This window comes from Agrilus planipennis, unplaced genomic scaffold, assembly GCF_000699045.2.
Source record: "Agrilus planipennis isolate EAB-ADULT unplaced genomic scaffold, Apla_2.0 scaffold62, whole genome shotgun sequence".
Classification (NCBI taxonomy): Eukaryota; Metazoa; Arthropoda; class Insecta; order Coleoptera; family Buprestidae; genus Agrilus; species Agrilus planipennis.
Window position 1 is genome coordinate 383,199 of NW_020438875.1, and position 14,960 is coordinate 398,158.

A 14,960-nucleotide genomic window follows, 5' to 3' on the forward strand; every position below is an offset into this window, starting at 1 on the left:
TATTAGCGATTAGGCGTATCACTAGCCTATGGTTGTTGAGCAAAATTCATCTAAATTGTATAAAAGCTTTGGTTTTAATCGAACTAAAAAATGACTACAATTTTTCCGAAAAATAATTTCCTTTTTCGAATTGCAAGGATTTATTGTAACGAACGTAACTTCTCCTAGATTTGATTCGTTTGACACCCAAGGCGACGAATAACGTTCCAGTTAGAAAACAACAGCCACTTATAATCTTTTGGAGAGTCGGTAAGACGACAACTGTGAAATACATCAAACAGTAGATGTACCACGGTAGTCCAACTTGATTCTGAACAGAAGAATAACAACAATTGATATCTAAAAATTCTTTTTTTGTCGTTTTAATAATTTCTTACGTATTCCGCCCAGAACATGGGCACCACAACGTTGCTAAATCTCTGGACGGCACTATTAAACCCTGTAAATTCCCTCATTATGAGATTGCTTTGAGATCTGGCTCTCGATTCCATTGGGATGCCTGTTGTCTGAAAAACAAAATCTAAACATATGAAAACTTGTCGAAAATACGTTTGCCTGCAACGTACCGGCTCAACATAAACAAAAGAGTGATGCTTCTCGTAGTTAGGTGACAATCCGTCGACGTATGTTTGCAGGATATCATCCCCGTAAAGGAAATGTGGAAAACTGGCAGCCATTGGAAAATCTGCGACAGAAAAGTAGTAAGCATTTACTTACATATATTAATTCGTAATGTGCCTACCGTAGTAACATTTTGAAACATCTGACAAACCACTGGGTAAAGGAGGATCTCCTAAGTAACAATCAGAGTAAGCTGGATATTTTCTATCAAATGTATTGTTCGGCAATTCGAATTTATACGCGTTTAATCCGAATTTTATTGATTCACCTGTAACTTAACACATTACAAAAAGTTCGTAACTTGTAAAGCATTGCTCTATTTACTTTCGTAATAGAGAGGTGTTACTTTGCAAAGGGTTTTTCTCCAATACAGTAGTGTGGAGTTTTTCGTTAGGAATTGGGCATATGCCACACCTTCAGTAGAGTTTACAATTAGGTCTTGGCAGTGATTATCGTAGAATGGGACGAATTGGGAGCCGTGGTATTTGTCAATCATGAAAAACCTCTCGTGCCCATGTTCGGCGCCCACAAAAACTGTCACTAAATCTTCGAAGTTGCTGTAGATCTACAAAAATAAAAATTGAACCAAAATAAATAACAATTGTAGTAGCGAGTCCTACTCTGTGTAAAATGCCCATGTTTTTGACTGGAACCAGGGAGGGTAGGATTCTTTGGGCGGCATCCAAGAGCGGGTCAGTAAAATTCCACAAATAATCACTTATGGTGGTTTTAACCAACGCCTGGCTATTCAGTGACCTCACCATTAAATTAAAGGCAACTTTGGTAAATAGGGAAGCATCATAAAGGTACGAAGCCATTCCCTAAAATCGGAGTAAATCATGTAATAAAAATTTGAGGCCAATTTTCGATATGTTAAATGATGATCGTAAAATAGAAACAAATGAAGTTGAAATCGTTTTTGGATTTATGACATTATAATGATGAAAAGTAACTCCGCCAATGCCGGTCCCAAGCCCGGATGAAAAAGGAGGAGGGTTAGATGTATTTTAATCGAATTGTAATTTTTTGTTATAAATTAAAAAATATATGTGTGTTAGGGTGGCTTTCGTATGATTGTGAAGGACTAGGTACAAACAAAAATACGAAGATTAACTCAAGATATGAAGAAGTGATAATGATGACGATGATTTTGTTTTTATTAGGCATAAACTTACTAATAGTGCTAAATTTGGCATGATTAGTGTTTCGTTTAAGTTTATGGTGTTCATTTCTGGCAAAAATATCGCAGTCCTTGTTGCGACGTAAGACAAGGTGCCATTTTCATTGAAGCTTATATTACTATGAGTTAGTTTTTCTCTATAAATTATCGGTCCTACTTCCTGTAACTTTAATTTAACATCTGTACCGCTTAGGAACTCTTCGGAATTTGTTACGTTAAAAATATAAACCCGTAAAAGTACTTCGTCTGGGGGATTTTTCCACCACTCGTACGGGGGAAAACCTAAAAATGAAATCAATTATTATAGTTATTTGAGTTTGGATAGAAAACGTTCGCTTTTCATTTACCAGGCATCATTTTCAACCTTTCGTTCATTAAAACTTCAAACGGTGTCCAAATTAATGACACAATTCCTATTATAATGAGTATTATCCCAGATATTAAGTATCGTTTTGTACCTGCAACATTTTATATTTTAGTAGTTTATAATTTCCCCCCATATAAATCATTTTTTATATTATCTGATGCCCCAACAATGCCTTTTTGTGAGGTTTGAACCCCAAGTATTTTTCTTTTTATAAATAATCTAACATATTACCATTTCAGCTATCAGCTCATATGTAAAGTGCATTTTTTTAATGGGGACATGTTTTTTAAACACGTTGTTAATTTCTTCACCTTGGCTTAGCAAACGGCTTCGTTTCGTAATAGTAACATTGAACCTGATTGCAGTTTCTAAATAATTGTGTTGTTAGAGTCTGATAGTATGTATAACTACCTTACGTATATGGTAGAATATTAATCGCCTGTGTAGTTCGAGTAAAACTGAACATAAAACAGTTATTTGTTAAACAGACAAATGAACAAAGTAAATGATCCTTTTGTTTTGAGAAGAAAAACAAAATACAGTAAGTTAATCAAATGTTTTGATACGTAATCGAAAAAAAGAGACAATATTCTACATCTTTCCTTAATAAATACGTTTGTGTCTCTTATATGTACATATTGAGAGAAGGGTTGAATTTGACATTCATTGTGGTCGATTATTCTTGTAAACAAATATTTAATTACCGACAATAACGTATTCATAAAGATACACCAATGTTATCTGCAATTAATAAAAAATTTGAATGAAAATTTTGGTGGAGGCGCCGAGACAATTTAAACCAACCACTATAATTGCGGTATAATTCCGATTTCATTGAAGTAAATTAATTAATTATCATCTTTAAATTGTATTATTTTCATTTAGACGCAGTTTTTTACTGTCTTATGTTTATGCATCAAAAATTTTATTGGAAATTTTGGTGGAAGAGCGGGGACAATTTAAAACAAAGGCCAATTGAGCTGTAATTTTGGTTTCATTGAAGCAGATTAATGAAATTTCACTTTTAAATTATAGTTTTTGTAGATGTAGACGTAATTAGTAACATTAAAATCTTTTAGCCTGTAGCCAGACTGCAAACAGGACAGGCTTGAAAAAGCTCAGGAATATTTTTCCGCGTTTGTATTTATTCCGTTAACAACTGCAGGCTACGACCCTGGATTAATTATTACATAAGCAATTAATATTCCTTGCTAATACTTAAGCTATAACTTGCAAGAATTACAAAGCAGATCGAGCCAATCTTTATTCCGTGTCATTATTTTTAGATATTGTTAACACCTCAACATTTACATGCAAGTGGTACATTGTTTATATCTACAGATCGCAGCATACATATGATTACAAATGCCTTTTTAAATTTCAACCGTAATTGCAAGGCCATTAGGAAACAATAACTATTCAAATTTTCAATTTTGTCGCACAAGTTTCTCATAATATAGTTTCTTATGAGAAATTCACACGTTACAGAAAATAATCTTTTCCTAGTAGAAACGCTTTAATATTGCATCATACGATGATTTGTTGGGCGATCCTCGTATTTGTAGAGATTATAAAATCTATCTTACTAAAACCATTATTATAACAACCTTCTAAATTTTTCAATTTTATTACATTGTAATAATAAATTTTGTTCGGAACTGTAAAACTGTAATTTAAAAAAGGAGGTTAAGCAAAGTGTCACAAGGTTTTTTTTTTTTTGAAAACTTACTAAATAGATATCTTAACAGATCCGTTAATTAATTAATCCAATTAAACAGAATATCGACAGTTGTATGAGTTGTGATCCTTTTTATCGCGCAACGCCCTGTATAATATGAGATACTTACCACAAAAAGTGATCTTCTTTTCATCAGTTACACAACAGCCAATGTTGTTTCTGTTGGTGGTAGAATTAATTGTTTCGCTACTGTTTCGAGCGCTAATCAGTGCATCTTCAGTGTTAGCGCTGCTTGTTTCGTCATCGTTCGACGTGACATCGTCAGGAAATGGACGGGATTCTATGATTTCCATTATATTATTATTCTACTTTTGTTTTAAAATTCACTCACGACAGAATGAGTCAATCTCAATTAATTATTTATTAGATATTAAAGTAATTGTTCTGTTAGTTTCGTAGAGCGAATATACCGATTTTTTATGTTGGCAACCGTGCTTTCCCAGAGAACATTTTTCCTTTTTAAATATGCTAATAAGTGTAATTGTTTTTACTACAATTACTTTCCTTTTTATAGAACAAAGGTCAAACAAAAGCCTTTTGTCTTTGATTTTGTTACTAGTGCAATTGTTTGAAAATAGTAATTGTTTAATTCATCCCATAATCTGAAACAAAAGAAGTTAAAAATGAATAAAAAGTTGAAGATCACTAGGATTTTTCACAATGATCCAATGTCGTTTGTTTTTGCTTTACTTCAATTATGGTAAAACCTTTGTATGTCCATGATTTAAAGTCAAAAATGAAATTTAATGATGAGTACCTATTCAATTAGATTTTATACCATAAACGATAAACAAATTACGTTGATACATTGTTGCCTCTATTCAATCAAAAATTATCTCGTTTACTTTTTGCAAGGTCAACTTTGAATAAAACTAATAGAGAGCTTTTTTATAAAATTATTGTTAATGTATTCTTTTTGGACCTGTTTGGGTTTTTAGAAAATTTTAAAATATTTGCTGAGAAGTGTTCAAGGCTGTGTTTGGATTACATAAGCCTTTTTTTCAAAAATTATCTATTTACTGTAAGTACCTACCTAACAAAAAAAAACCAATTTGCAAACGTTGAAAGACAAACGAATTTTATGGCCCAGAATTAATAGTTTTATGTTTACTCAAGGATTATTTAATTAAATTGTTTATTATATCGCGGTTAGGGACAAAATATGTATTGACATTGTCAGATTTACAAAGTCATAAATTTTTTTATGAAAACTTGGGGTCAAAACTCAAACGCTGTTTATTGAGGTGTAGGAAATAATTAAAATGTACGCTTTTCGGTCGTTAATTAATTGATAAATTGCGTTTTCCATTTCGAAAATAGGAATATATTTATATCAAATGTTTAACTGAAAACCAAATGTTTTTGAATAATAATATACCTAATTAAAATAAGGAAAACACATTGGTTGCGTTTTCCACGGAGGATTTTCGGTGACATAATGATTTATATTAGATAATTATAATAAAACATATGCATAAATATATTAAGCAGTTACAGGGTCAACTATCAATAATGACAATAATTATCCAAACTTATACTTGCACATTTAATTCAAGGAGATGTATTGGCATCTTTATCAATAGATGTACCTATTGTCAGACAAATCGTATTTTAATTATTTTAAACTTGCAGTATAAAAGAAACAAAATGTAGAGGTTTTTTCAATTTTTAATGCATTTTGGTTCTTTTGTTTCGATTGCGTTTGTTCTTGAGAGTTGAAGAACTGCAAGTTTTTAAAGATTGAAGTGTTAAAATTTTTATTTCTTGTAATTCTATATCAATTTTTTTGCGCAAGTGAAATGAGGCTAAAAAAAATAGTCAAATAAATGTAACATGTGGGATGTTCTAGTTTTAGGTAAATAGGAAAATTAGCTCAGGATAGGAAATGGTGGAGATGCGTGTCTATCCAGTATTAGGATTGATGATCCTATGATGATTATGAGCTATGTATACATAAAACTCATTTTGAAAGCAGGTCACCCTGTATAGTTCGCGTAAATTCAGAAGCGTTTTGTGGTTGGACTTTTTAAACTTTCTCTCAATTTTTGTGGTCAATTAATACACTAATACAATTAATTTTGTTGTAATAACAATGAGGTAACTGGGCTTTATGTGTGTTATTATTATATTACAATTATTAAGTCAGTATGTGACCGACATTTTTACGGCTATTAACAAGGTAAAATTGGTCAATTCCATGTCTTACCGAAATTATACGTGAAGGTGAATTTCAATTGTACCTAATACACATGTTGTATTCTGTCATTTTCATTCCCATTCAGGAATAGGAGCTACTGTAATGGATATAGAACGAAACACGCGATGGAAATTAATAAGGAAAATGATCACCACATCTGAGGGCTAATTAGAGACATACTAGAGTAGCTGAAGATTCGAATCAAATATTTCTATTATTCGGTACCCTCGGACACACTGCTTTTGCCTCATTTCGACTAGATGTTGCTAGTTTTACGGCTTCTACAATTTGTACGCCGTTTTAATGTCAACTTGTAACAAAACCCTTCACCTCAATAATTAAAGTTACTGACGATGATTACACTTGGTGCATGAGAATTTAATGCGCTTAATTTCTAATTGCATAATCCTCCACATTGCCAGTGATATAGACATCGCTTATGTGTGTAGTTATTCGTACGTTAACGCTATGATTACCGGCAAAAGTTAAAATTTACTCTAGCTCACATTGTATGCAAGTTTTCAACAAATTATACAAATTAAACAAATGAAGATGCGTTGACATTTAATGTCTACAATGTATGAACAACTGCCTAGCATTTGTTTAGGAAATCGGAACAAAAAGCATGACGTTTTATTTTTGTTTTTAGAAAAACAAGCGCTAAAAATCTTGAACTAAGTTTTATTAATTTGAATAAACCGTAAATCTAATACGATTTAGTTTAATCGATTACAAAATGAAAAACTAAAAAAGGTTAAAATTTCTTTCAAGATATTTGAACTTGACATGGTGCAGTGGCTTATGCAAATAAGAAAGATAAACTTTTTGCCTGTAATGGCATTGAAAATTACAGTTCAATGTTTTCGGCTAAATACCAAATAATGGGATGATTTTAATGACCTGTCACTGCTAGCATTGGCAGGTTAAAGTTTACAAATCAAACTTACAATGTAAACTTTTGTTATTGATAAATATGCAAAACTATTAAATTTTCTTGACAATTAACTGCGTAAATGTTCTACAATCGCCAGGTTTCGATTTTTATGTTGTAGTTCCTGTTTTCTTGAGCACAATGACATTGTGTAATAGCTTTTTTCGATTTGTCTTTTACATTAACGTCCAAGGTGTTGTAAAAGGGTACATGCTGTTCAGTCGTTTTATTGTAAGCAAACAAAATATAATTTTACTATTTTAGAACAACGGTGAATTACAATTAATCGTAAGGGAATTCGTCGCGTACAGGTCATTATTAAATCAGGAGGTGCAATGGGTCAAGGAGTAGTAATAATCACATAATTGCCCTTAATAGACGGAACCTAAAACTAAATGTCAATAATAATTTTATTATTAGATGGGTCCCGTCGTTGTTTGCACTTTACTAATGAATTAGTTTTTATTTTAACAACGTATTTTATATTTTAATGCAGTAGTGGTATCGTAGGTGGATGAGATATGTAAAATTGTTTCGAATCAGTTTTTGGTTCGTTATTATTTTGTTCATGTTTCGATTTGTGGTAACCGCTTTCTTATGGCATTGAATCGAATATGATTATGTAATGTGACTCATCAGAAGGAGGCTAGGGTCATCTAAGTTAAGTTTTTGGTGAATGTTTGGCAAATTCTTTGCATTCGCTACTAATCAATTGATTTATCAAATGCTAATTATGTAGTTACTGTAGTAGTTCTAATACTTAAGCAAAAGAGAAAACAAGTGCCAAAGTAAGTTATAAAATCATTTACACTTAAGAAATTTATTTTTTTTTTCTGTTATAATCGAGTCATTTTGCTTTTGTTTTGTGTTTTCTTTTGTTAATTTTAAATCTAGGTACTCACAACATTCGAACTGTTTCGAGCGCGTTTCTTTTGTTATCCTTGCCGATCCTGCAGCACAGCACTCTCGATCTATTACTACCACCACTACTGCTACTGTTTCTACTACTACTACTACTAGATATTAGATAAGTGCGATTATGAATTAAACTAACAGCACCGATAGTAGTCACTAATCGGCGAAAGAAACGCATGTAATAAGTCACTTCCCCGGCGTAGCTTAAGTCTTATAGCAATCCCGACCCTTACTTTACAATTTATTTACTTACATTATTACCGCTGTCAGATTCGTCCTTCAAGACATTTAAGTAGAGGTAGGATGCATGAGCTTTGGACAGGTATACGACAAGTGAAAATGTATATTATGTACATATGAAATTAATAACAAAAATAAACATTTTCTATCGATTGAGACGAAACAAAAAAATTCCATGGAGTGTACCTACAGGGTACTACTGAGTAATTTTCGTAAGCGACACTGAAAATTACCTATACTGTTTCATTTTTCGTAATGTTTGTCTTTTGTTCTGAAGTTGTTTTAAGTCATTGTACCTAATTTAATTGGTGCGTTTGTTAATTATTTTTAGTTGATACAGCTAACATATAGGTAAAAAACTGCGTGCGATTTTTGATAGAATCGCATAAGTGTATTCAAGTGCATCAACTTTCAAAACAAGTTATGCTGCTCTAAAACATCAGTTTCGCAACTAAATTGCAGTCCATTAAAATTATTATCCATCGATGGTCAATCCAATTTGGCCATTTTTATACAAATGGAGTTGAGAGTAAAAGTAATGCATCTTTATTTGATACAAATCTAATGTCAAATAAAAATGTTAATAATAACAAATGAAGAACACGACCGTTTTGAACCTTTTGGGGAATATTTTCTACAAACTTTTACAAATTGTCCTATTAGCCATAGAAAATTGCTTAATTACCAGGGGCGGGTGGTTGGAAAAGAATAATTTTAGAAAAAATACATGAAGTATTTCTTCTGTGATAGATAACAATTTTGCAAATTAATTTAAACAATAACTGTTTTGGGTTAAGATTGATTTTACTCTCGAAGACACGGGCAATAAACCAAAAATTACCCTTGATACGTCCCTGACACTCGGATTTCCCAAAGATTTCAACAAATCAAATATTTACAAATATAAGTGCAATAATAATAATATTATTTAATCTTGCATTACAAAAGTTACTCTTCTCATGTTTAAATAACATTATTGACATCGGCAAGTCCAAGGTGTTCTTCTGTTGATGTTTTTCATGTAATTTCCTGTAATGGGTAAGAACTTCCGGCGGGTCTGTTAATACATCAATTGTTTTCGTAGTATCCATACAATTTTCAATTGATTGTGTCCAAATGCGATCATATTAATTTAGTCTATCAAAAATAAAACCAAAATTATATATAGCTGAGTTTTGGATNTTAGATTTTATACCATAAACGATAAACAAATTACGTTGATACATTGTTGCCTCTATTCAATCAAAAATTATCTCGTTTACTTTTTGCAAGGTCAACTTTATTATCTGATGCCCCAACAATGCCTTTTTGTGAGGTTTGAACCCCAAGTATTTTTCTTTTTATAAATAATCTAACATATTACCATTTCAGCTATCAGCTCATATGTAAAGTGCATTTTTTTAATGGGGACATGTTTTTTAAACACGTTGTTAATTTCTTCACCTTGGCTTAGCAAACGGCTTCGTTTCGTAATAGTAACATTGAACCTGATTGCAGTTTCTAAATAATTGTGTTGTTAGAGTCTGATAGTATGTATAACTACCTTACGTATATGGTAGAATATTAATCGCCTGTGTAGTTCGAGTAAAACTGAACATAAAACAGTTATTTGTTAAACAGACAAATGAACAAAGTAAATGATCCTTTTGTTTTGAGAAGAAAAACAAAATACAGTAAGTTAATCAAATGTTTTGATACGTAATCGAAAAAAAGAGACAATATTCTACATCTTTCCTTAATAAATACGTTTGTGTCTCTTATATGTACATATTGAGAGAAGGGTTGAATTTGACATTCATTGTGGTCGATTATTCTTGTAAACAAATATTTAATTACCGACAATAACGTATTCATAAAGATACACCAATGTTATCTGCAATTAATAAAAAATTTGAATGAAAATTTTGGTGGAGGCGCCGAGACAATTTAAACCAACCACTATAATTGCGGTATAATTCCGATTTCATTGAAGTAAATTAATTAATTATCATCTTTAAATTGTATTATTTTCATTTAGACGCAGTTTTTTACTGTCTTATGTTTATGCATCAAAAATTTTATTGGAAATTTTGGTGGAAGAGCGGGGACAATTTAAAACAAAGGCCAATTGAGCTGTAATTTTGGTTTCATTGAAGCAGATTAATGAAATTTCACTTTTAAATTATAGTTTTTGTAGATGTAGACGTAATTAGTAACATTAAAATCTTTTAGCCTGTAGCCAGACTGCAAACAGGACAGGCTTGAAAAAGCTCAGGAATATTTTTCCGCGTTTGTATTTATTCCGTTAACAACTGCAGGCTACGACCCTGGATTAATTATTACATAAGCAATTAATATTCCTTGCTAATACTTAAGCTATAACTTGCAAGAATTACAAAGCAGATCGAGCCAATCTTTATTCCGTGTCATTATTTTTAGATATTGTTAACACCTCAACATTTACATGCAAGTGGTACATTGTTTATATCTACAGATCGCAGCATACATATGATTACAAATGCCTTTTTAAATTTCAACCGTAATTGCAAGGCCATTAGGAAACAATAACTATTCAAATTTTCAATTTTGTCGCACAAGTTTCTCATAATATAGTTTCTTATGAGAAATTCACACGTTACAGAAAATAATCTTTTCCTAGTAGAAACGCTTTAATATTGCATCATACGATGATTTGTTGGGCGATCCTCGTATTTGTAGAGATTATAAAATCTATCTTACTAAAACCATTATTATAACAACCTTCTAAATTTTTCAATTTTATTACATTGTAATAATAAATTTTGTTCGGAACTGTAAAACTGTAATTTAAAAAAGGAGGTTAAGCAAAGTGTCACAAGGTTTTTTTTTTTTTGAAAACTTACTAAATAGATATCTTAACAGATCCGTTAATTAATTAATCCAATTAAACAGAATATCGACAGTTGTATGAGTTGTGATCCTTTTTATCGCGCAACGCCCTGTATAATATGAGATACTTACCACAAAAAGTGATCTTCTTTTCATCAGTTACACAACAGCCAATGTTGTTTCTGTTGGTGGTAGAATTAATTGTTTCGCTACTGTTTCGAGCGCTAATCAGTGCATCTTCAGTGTTAGCGCTGCTTGTTTCGTCATCGTTCGACGTGACATCGTCAGGAAATGGACGGGATTCTATGATTTCCATTATATTATTATTCTACTTTTGTTTTAAAATTCACTCACGACAGAATGAGTCAATCTCAATTAATTATTTATTAGATATTAAAGTAATTGTTCTGTTAGTTTCGTAGAGCGAATATACCGATTTTTTATGTTGGCAACCGTGCTTTCCCAGAGAACATTTTTCCTTTTTAAATATGCTAATAAGTGTAATTGTTTTTACTACAATTACTTTCCTTTTTATAGAACAAAGGTCAAACAAAAGCCTTTTGTCTTTGATTTTGTTACTAGTGCAATTGTTTGAAAATAGTAATTGTTTAATTCATCCCATAATCTGAAACAAAAGAAGTTAAAAATGAATAAAAAGTTGAAGATCACTAGGATTTTTCACAATGATCCTATGTCGTTTGTTTTTGCTTTACTTCAATTATGGTAAAACCTTTGTATGTCCATGATTTAAAGTCAAAAATGAAATTTAATGATGAGTACCTATTCAATTAGATTTTATACCATAAACGATAAACAAATTACGTTGATACATTGTTGCCTCTATTCAATCAAAAATTATCTCGTTTACTTTTTGCAAGGTCAACTTTGAATAAAACTAATAGAGAGCTTTTTTATAAAATTATTGTTAATGTATTCTTTTTGGACCTGTTTGGGTTTTTAGAAAATTTTAAAATATTTGCTGAGAAGTGTTCAAGGCTGTGTTTGGATTACATAAGCCTTTTTTTCAAAAATTATCTATTTACTGTAAGTACCTACCTAACAAAAAAAAACCAATTTGCAAACGTTGAAAGACAAACGAATTTTATGGCCCAGAATTAATAGTTTTATGTTTACTCAAGGATTATTTAATTAAATTGTTTATTATATNTTCTATCGATTGAGACGAAACAAAAAAATTCCATGGAGTGTACCTACAGGGTACTACTGAGTAATTTTCGTAAGCGACACTGAAAATTACCTATACTGTTTCATTTTTCGTAATGTTTGTCTTTTGTTCTGAAGTTGTTTTAAGTCATTGTACCTAATTTAATTGGTGCGTTTGTTAATTATTTTTAGTTGATACAGCTAACATATAGGTAAAAAACTGCGTGCGATTTTTGATAGAATCGCATAAGTGTATTCAAGTGCATCAACTTTCAAAACAAGTTATGCTGCTCTAAAACATCAGTTTCGCAACTAAATTGCAGTCCATTAAAATTATTATCCATCGATGGTCAATCCAATTTGGCCATTTTTATACAAATGGAGTTGAGAGTAAAAGTAATGCATCTTTATTTGATACAAATCTAATGTCAAATAAAAATGTTAATAATAACAAATGAAGAACACGACCGTTTTGAACCTTTTGGGGAATATTTTCTACAAACTTTTACAAATTGTCCTATTAGCCATAGAAAATTGCTTAATTACCAGGGGCGGGTGGTTGGAAAAGAATAATTTTAGAAAAAATACATGAAGTATTTCTTCTGTGATAGATAACAATTTTGCAAATTAATTTAAACAATAACTGTTTTGGGTTAAGATTGATTTTACTCTCGAAGACACGGGCAATAAACCAAAAATTACCCTTGATACGTCCCTGACACTCGGATTTCCCAAAGATTTCAACAAATCAAATATTTACAAATATAAGTGCAATAATAATAATATTATTTAATCTTGCATTACAAAAGTTACTCTTCTCATGTTTAAATAACATTATTGACATCGGCAAGTCCAAGGTGTTCTTCTGTTGATGTTTTTCATGTAATTTCCTGTAATGGGTAAGAACTTCCGGCGGGTCTGTTAATACATCAATTGTTTTCGTAGTATCCATACAATTTTCAATTGATTGTGTCCAAATGCGATCATATTAATTTAGTCTATCAAAAATAAAACCAAAATTATATATAGCTGAGTTTTGGATTTTTATAACTCCGTTTAAAATTAAAGTTTTCGTTGGTTCTTTTTTACAACAAATAATTTGTTTTATGATGTTTTATAACGAGTATTTCACAACTTTTTATAAGCAGGCAACTCTAAAAATTTAGGTCGAATCACGGAAAGAAAAAAAATGTTTAATCCTTTCTTTCTTTTGAAAGCTGTTATAAAAAGGTCTAATAAATAATAATTAGAAGATTGCATCAATTTACCTCTAAACGGTGCATTTATATGATCTATAATGGTAAACGTTTCCGCTATAAAGTATAATGCTATAAAATGTGCGGTAATTCGTGACTGGTTCATTATAATTCCAGATTATGCCCTATAGGCAATAAATGTTTATTGATAAGCAAATATCTTCATTACTGTAAACCATTTCTGCCATTTACTTCATTTTATAGTATCAATAATTTCTTCAAAAATCGATAATTTGTACTTTACAGTATTTTTCCTTATATTTGTAGCTTCATCAACTTTATTAAAAGAAACAATTGAATTTTCGAATTATGTATTGTTTTTTTTTTGTTTTTATGGGAAACAAATTGAATGTTTATTACAAATTATTGATTGGTTACATGGAATTATTTCGGTAAAATCAGTTGAATTATTAAAAACTTGCGAATTAATTGAGCTACTTATACGTAGAAAAGGTCCAAATGCAATTTTTTTTATCAGATTGTGACCGGCCAAATTTCCTAACACCATACGAAGTGGCGTGGCATGAGCCGCAGATGGTGTTAACAAGGTCCTTACTGATGCAACGTCCTATAACTCGCGACCTTTCTTTCAGAGCACGTAAAACTGACTGACCCATCCTACGAATGTCAATAAGCCTCCGTCGTAGATTTAATATTGAAAATAGTATGCCTAAAACCCACTTCTAATTATTTTTTTGTATTTTGTTCTTTGTTGCTGGACATTTTCATTAACATTACTTTATAGGTTCGGCGCATTTGTATGCTCGATTTTGAATAGGAAATAAAATGAGCACAAATTGTAATTCTATTTAGAAACTGATTAAAATTTTTGGGAATACATCTTTTTATTTCAAGAGATTTATCGTTGACTAAATTCTAGAGAAAAATCGAATCTTTTTATTCATGAAAAGCGTTTTTAATTTGTATGGGCAGGCATCGTATGAAAGAAATAAGCATCGGATTTCTCTTTTCTTTTTTTTTTTCGTTTGTTTAATAAGTATAAGAATATTTTATAGGCAACACACTGAACACACTTTGTCCACGTTTTATAAACAAATGATAGTAATACTAGTATATTTTTGTTTTGGTAATACCTCGTTTTGGCAGACCTACTGCAAAAAAATGATTGTAGCTTCTAATCTATGATATATTTAGATATAGATCCTTAATTTCACTATCCTTAACACACTAATTGGGATATTTTAGACGGCTTTTGTCGTATTCTTTAAATTTTTTATCAAAACTCCGTGCTCGTAAGTCTTAGCGTCATCATATACATATAGTCCAAAACTTGTCAAAATATAAAATTTGCCATAAAGCAGGAATTTTGAATGTCAGCCTTATGCATCCCAAAATTATCCTGAACAAATAAACTTTAAAGTTTAATTTTAATATAATAAATACTTACCGCACAATAAGTTTGGCCAAAATCAAATTTTCTTTCTCGCTTGATACGTCTATGAATATAGTGAAATTAAAAAGCCTTTTTATTATAAAATATATT

At 30.9% G+C, this 14,960-nt stretch overlaps 1 protein-coding gene across 1 annotated transcript; it reads right to left on the reverse strand.

The window, feature by feature from the left end:
- LOC108734552 (scavenger receptor class B member 1) lies at positions 1-8,186 on the reverse strand. Its single transcript, XM_018466166.2, has 10 exons — positions 7,937-8,186; positions 4,016-4,508; positions 2,149-2,259; positions 1,797-2,083; positions 1,242-1,442; positions 946-1,186; positions 743-889; positions 567-685; positions 378-506; positions 1-310 (listed from the first exon to the last, which is right to left on the reverse strand). The coding sequence occupies exons 2-10, from the start codon at positions 4,197-4,199 to the stop codon at positions 95-97; spliced, it is 1,635 nt and encodes a 544-aa protein (XP_018321668.1). The 5' UTR covers positions 4,200-4,508; positions 7,937-8,186; the 3' UTR covers positions 1-94.
- Between the last annotated feature and the right edge of the window lie 6,774 nt (positions 8,187-14,960).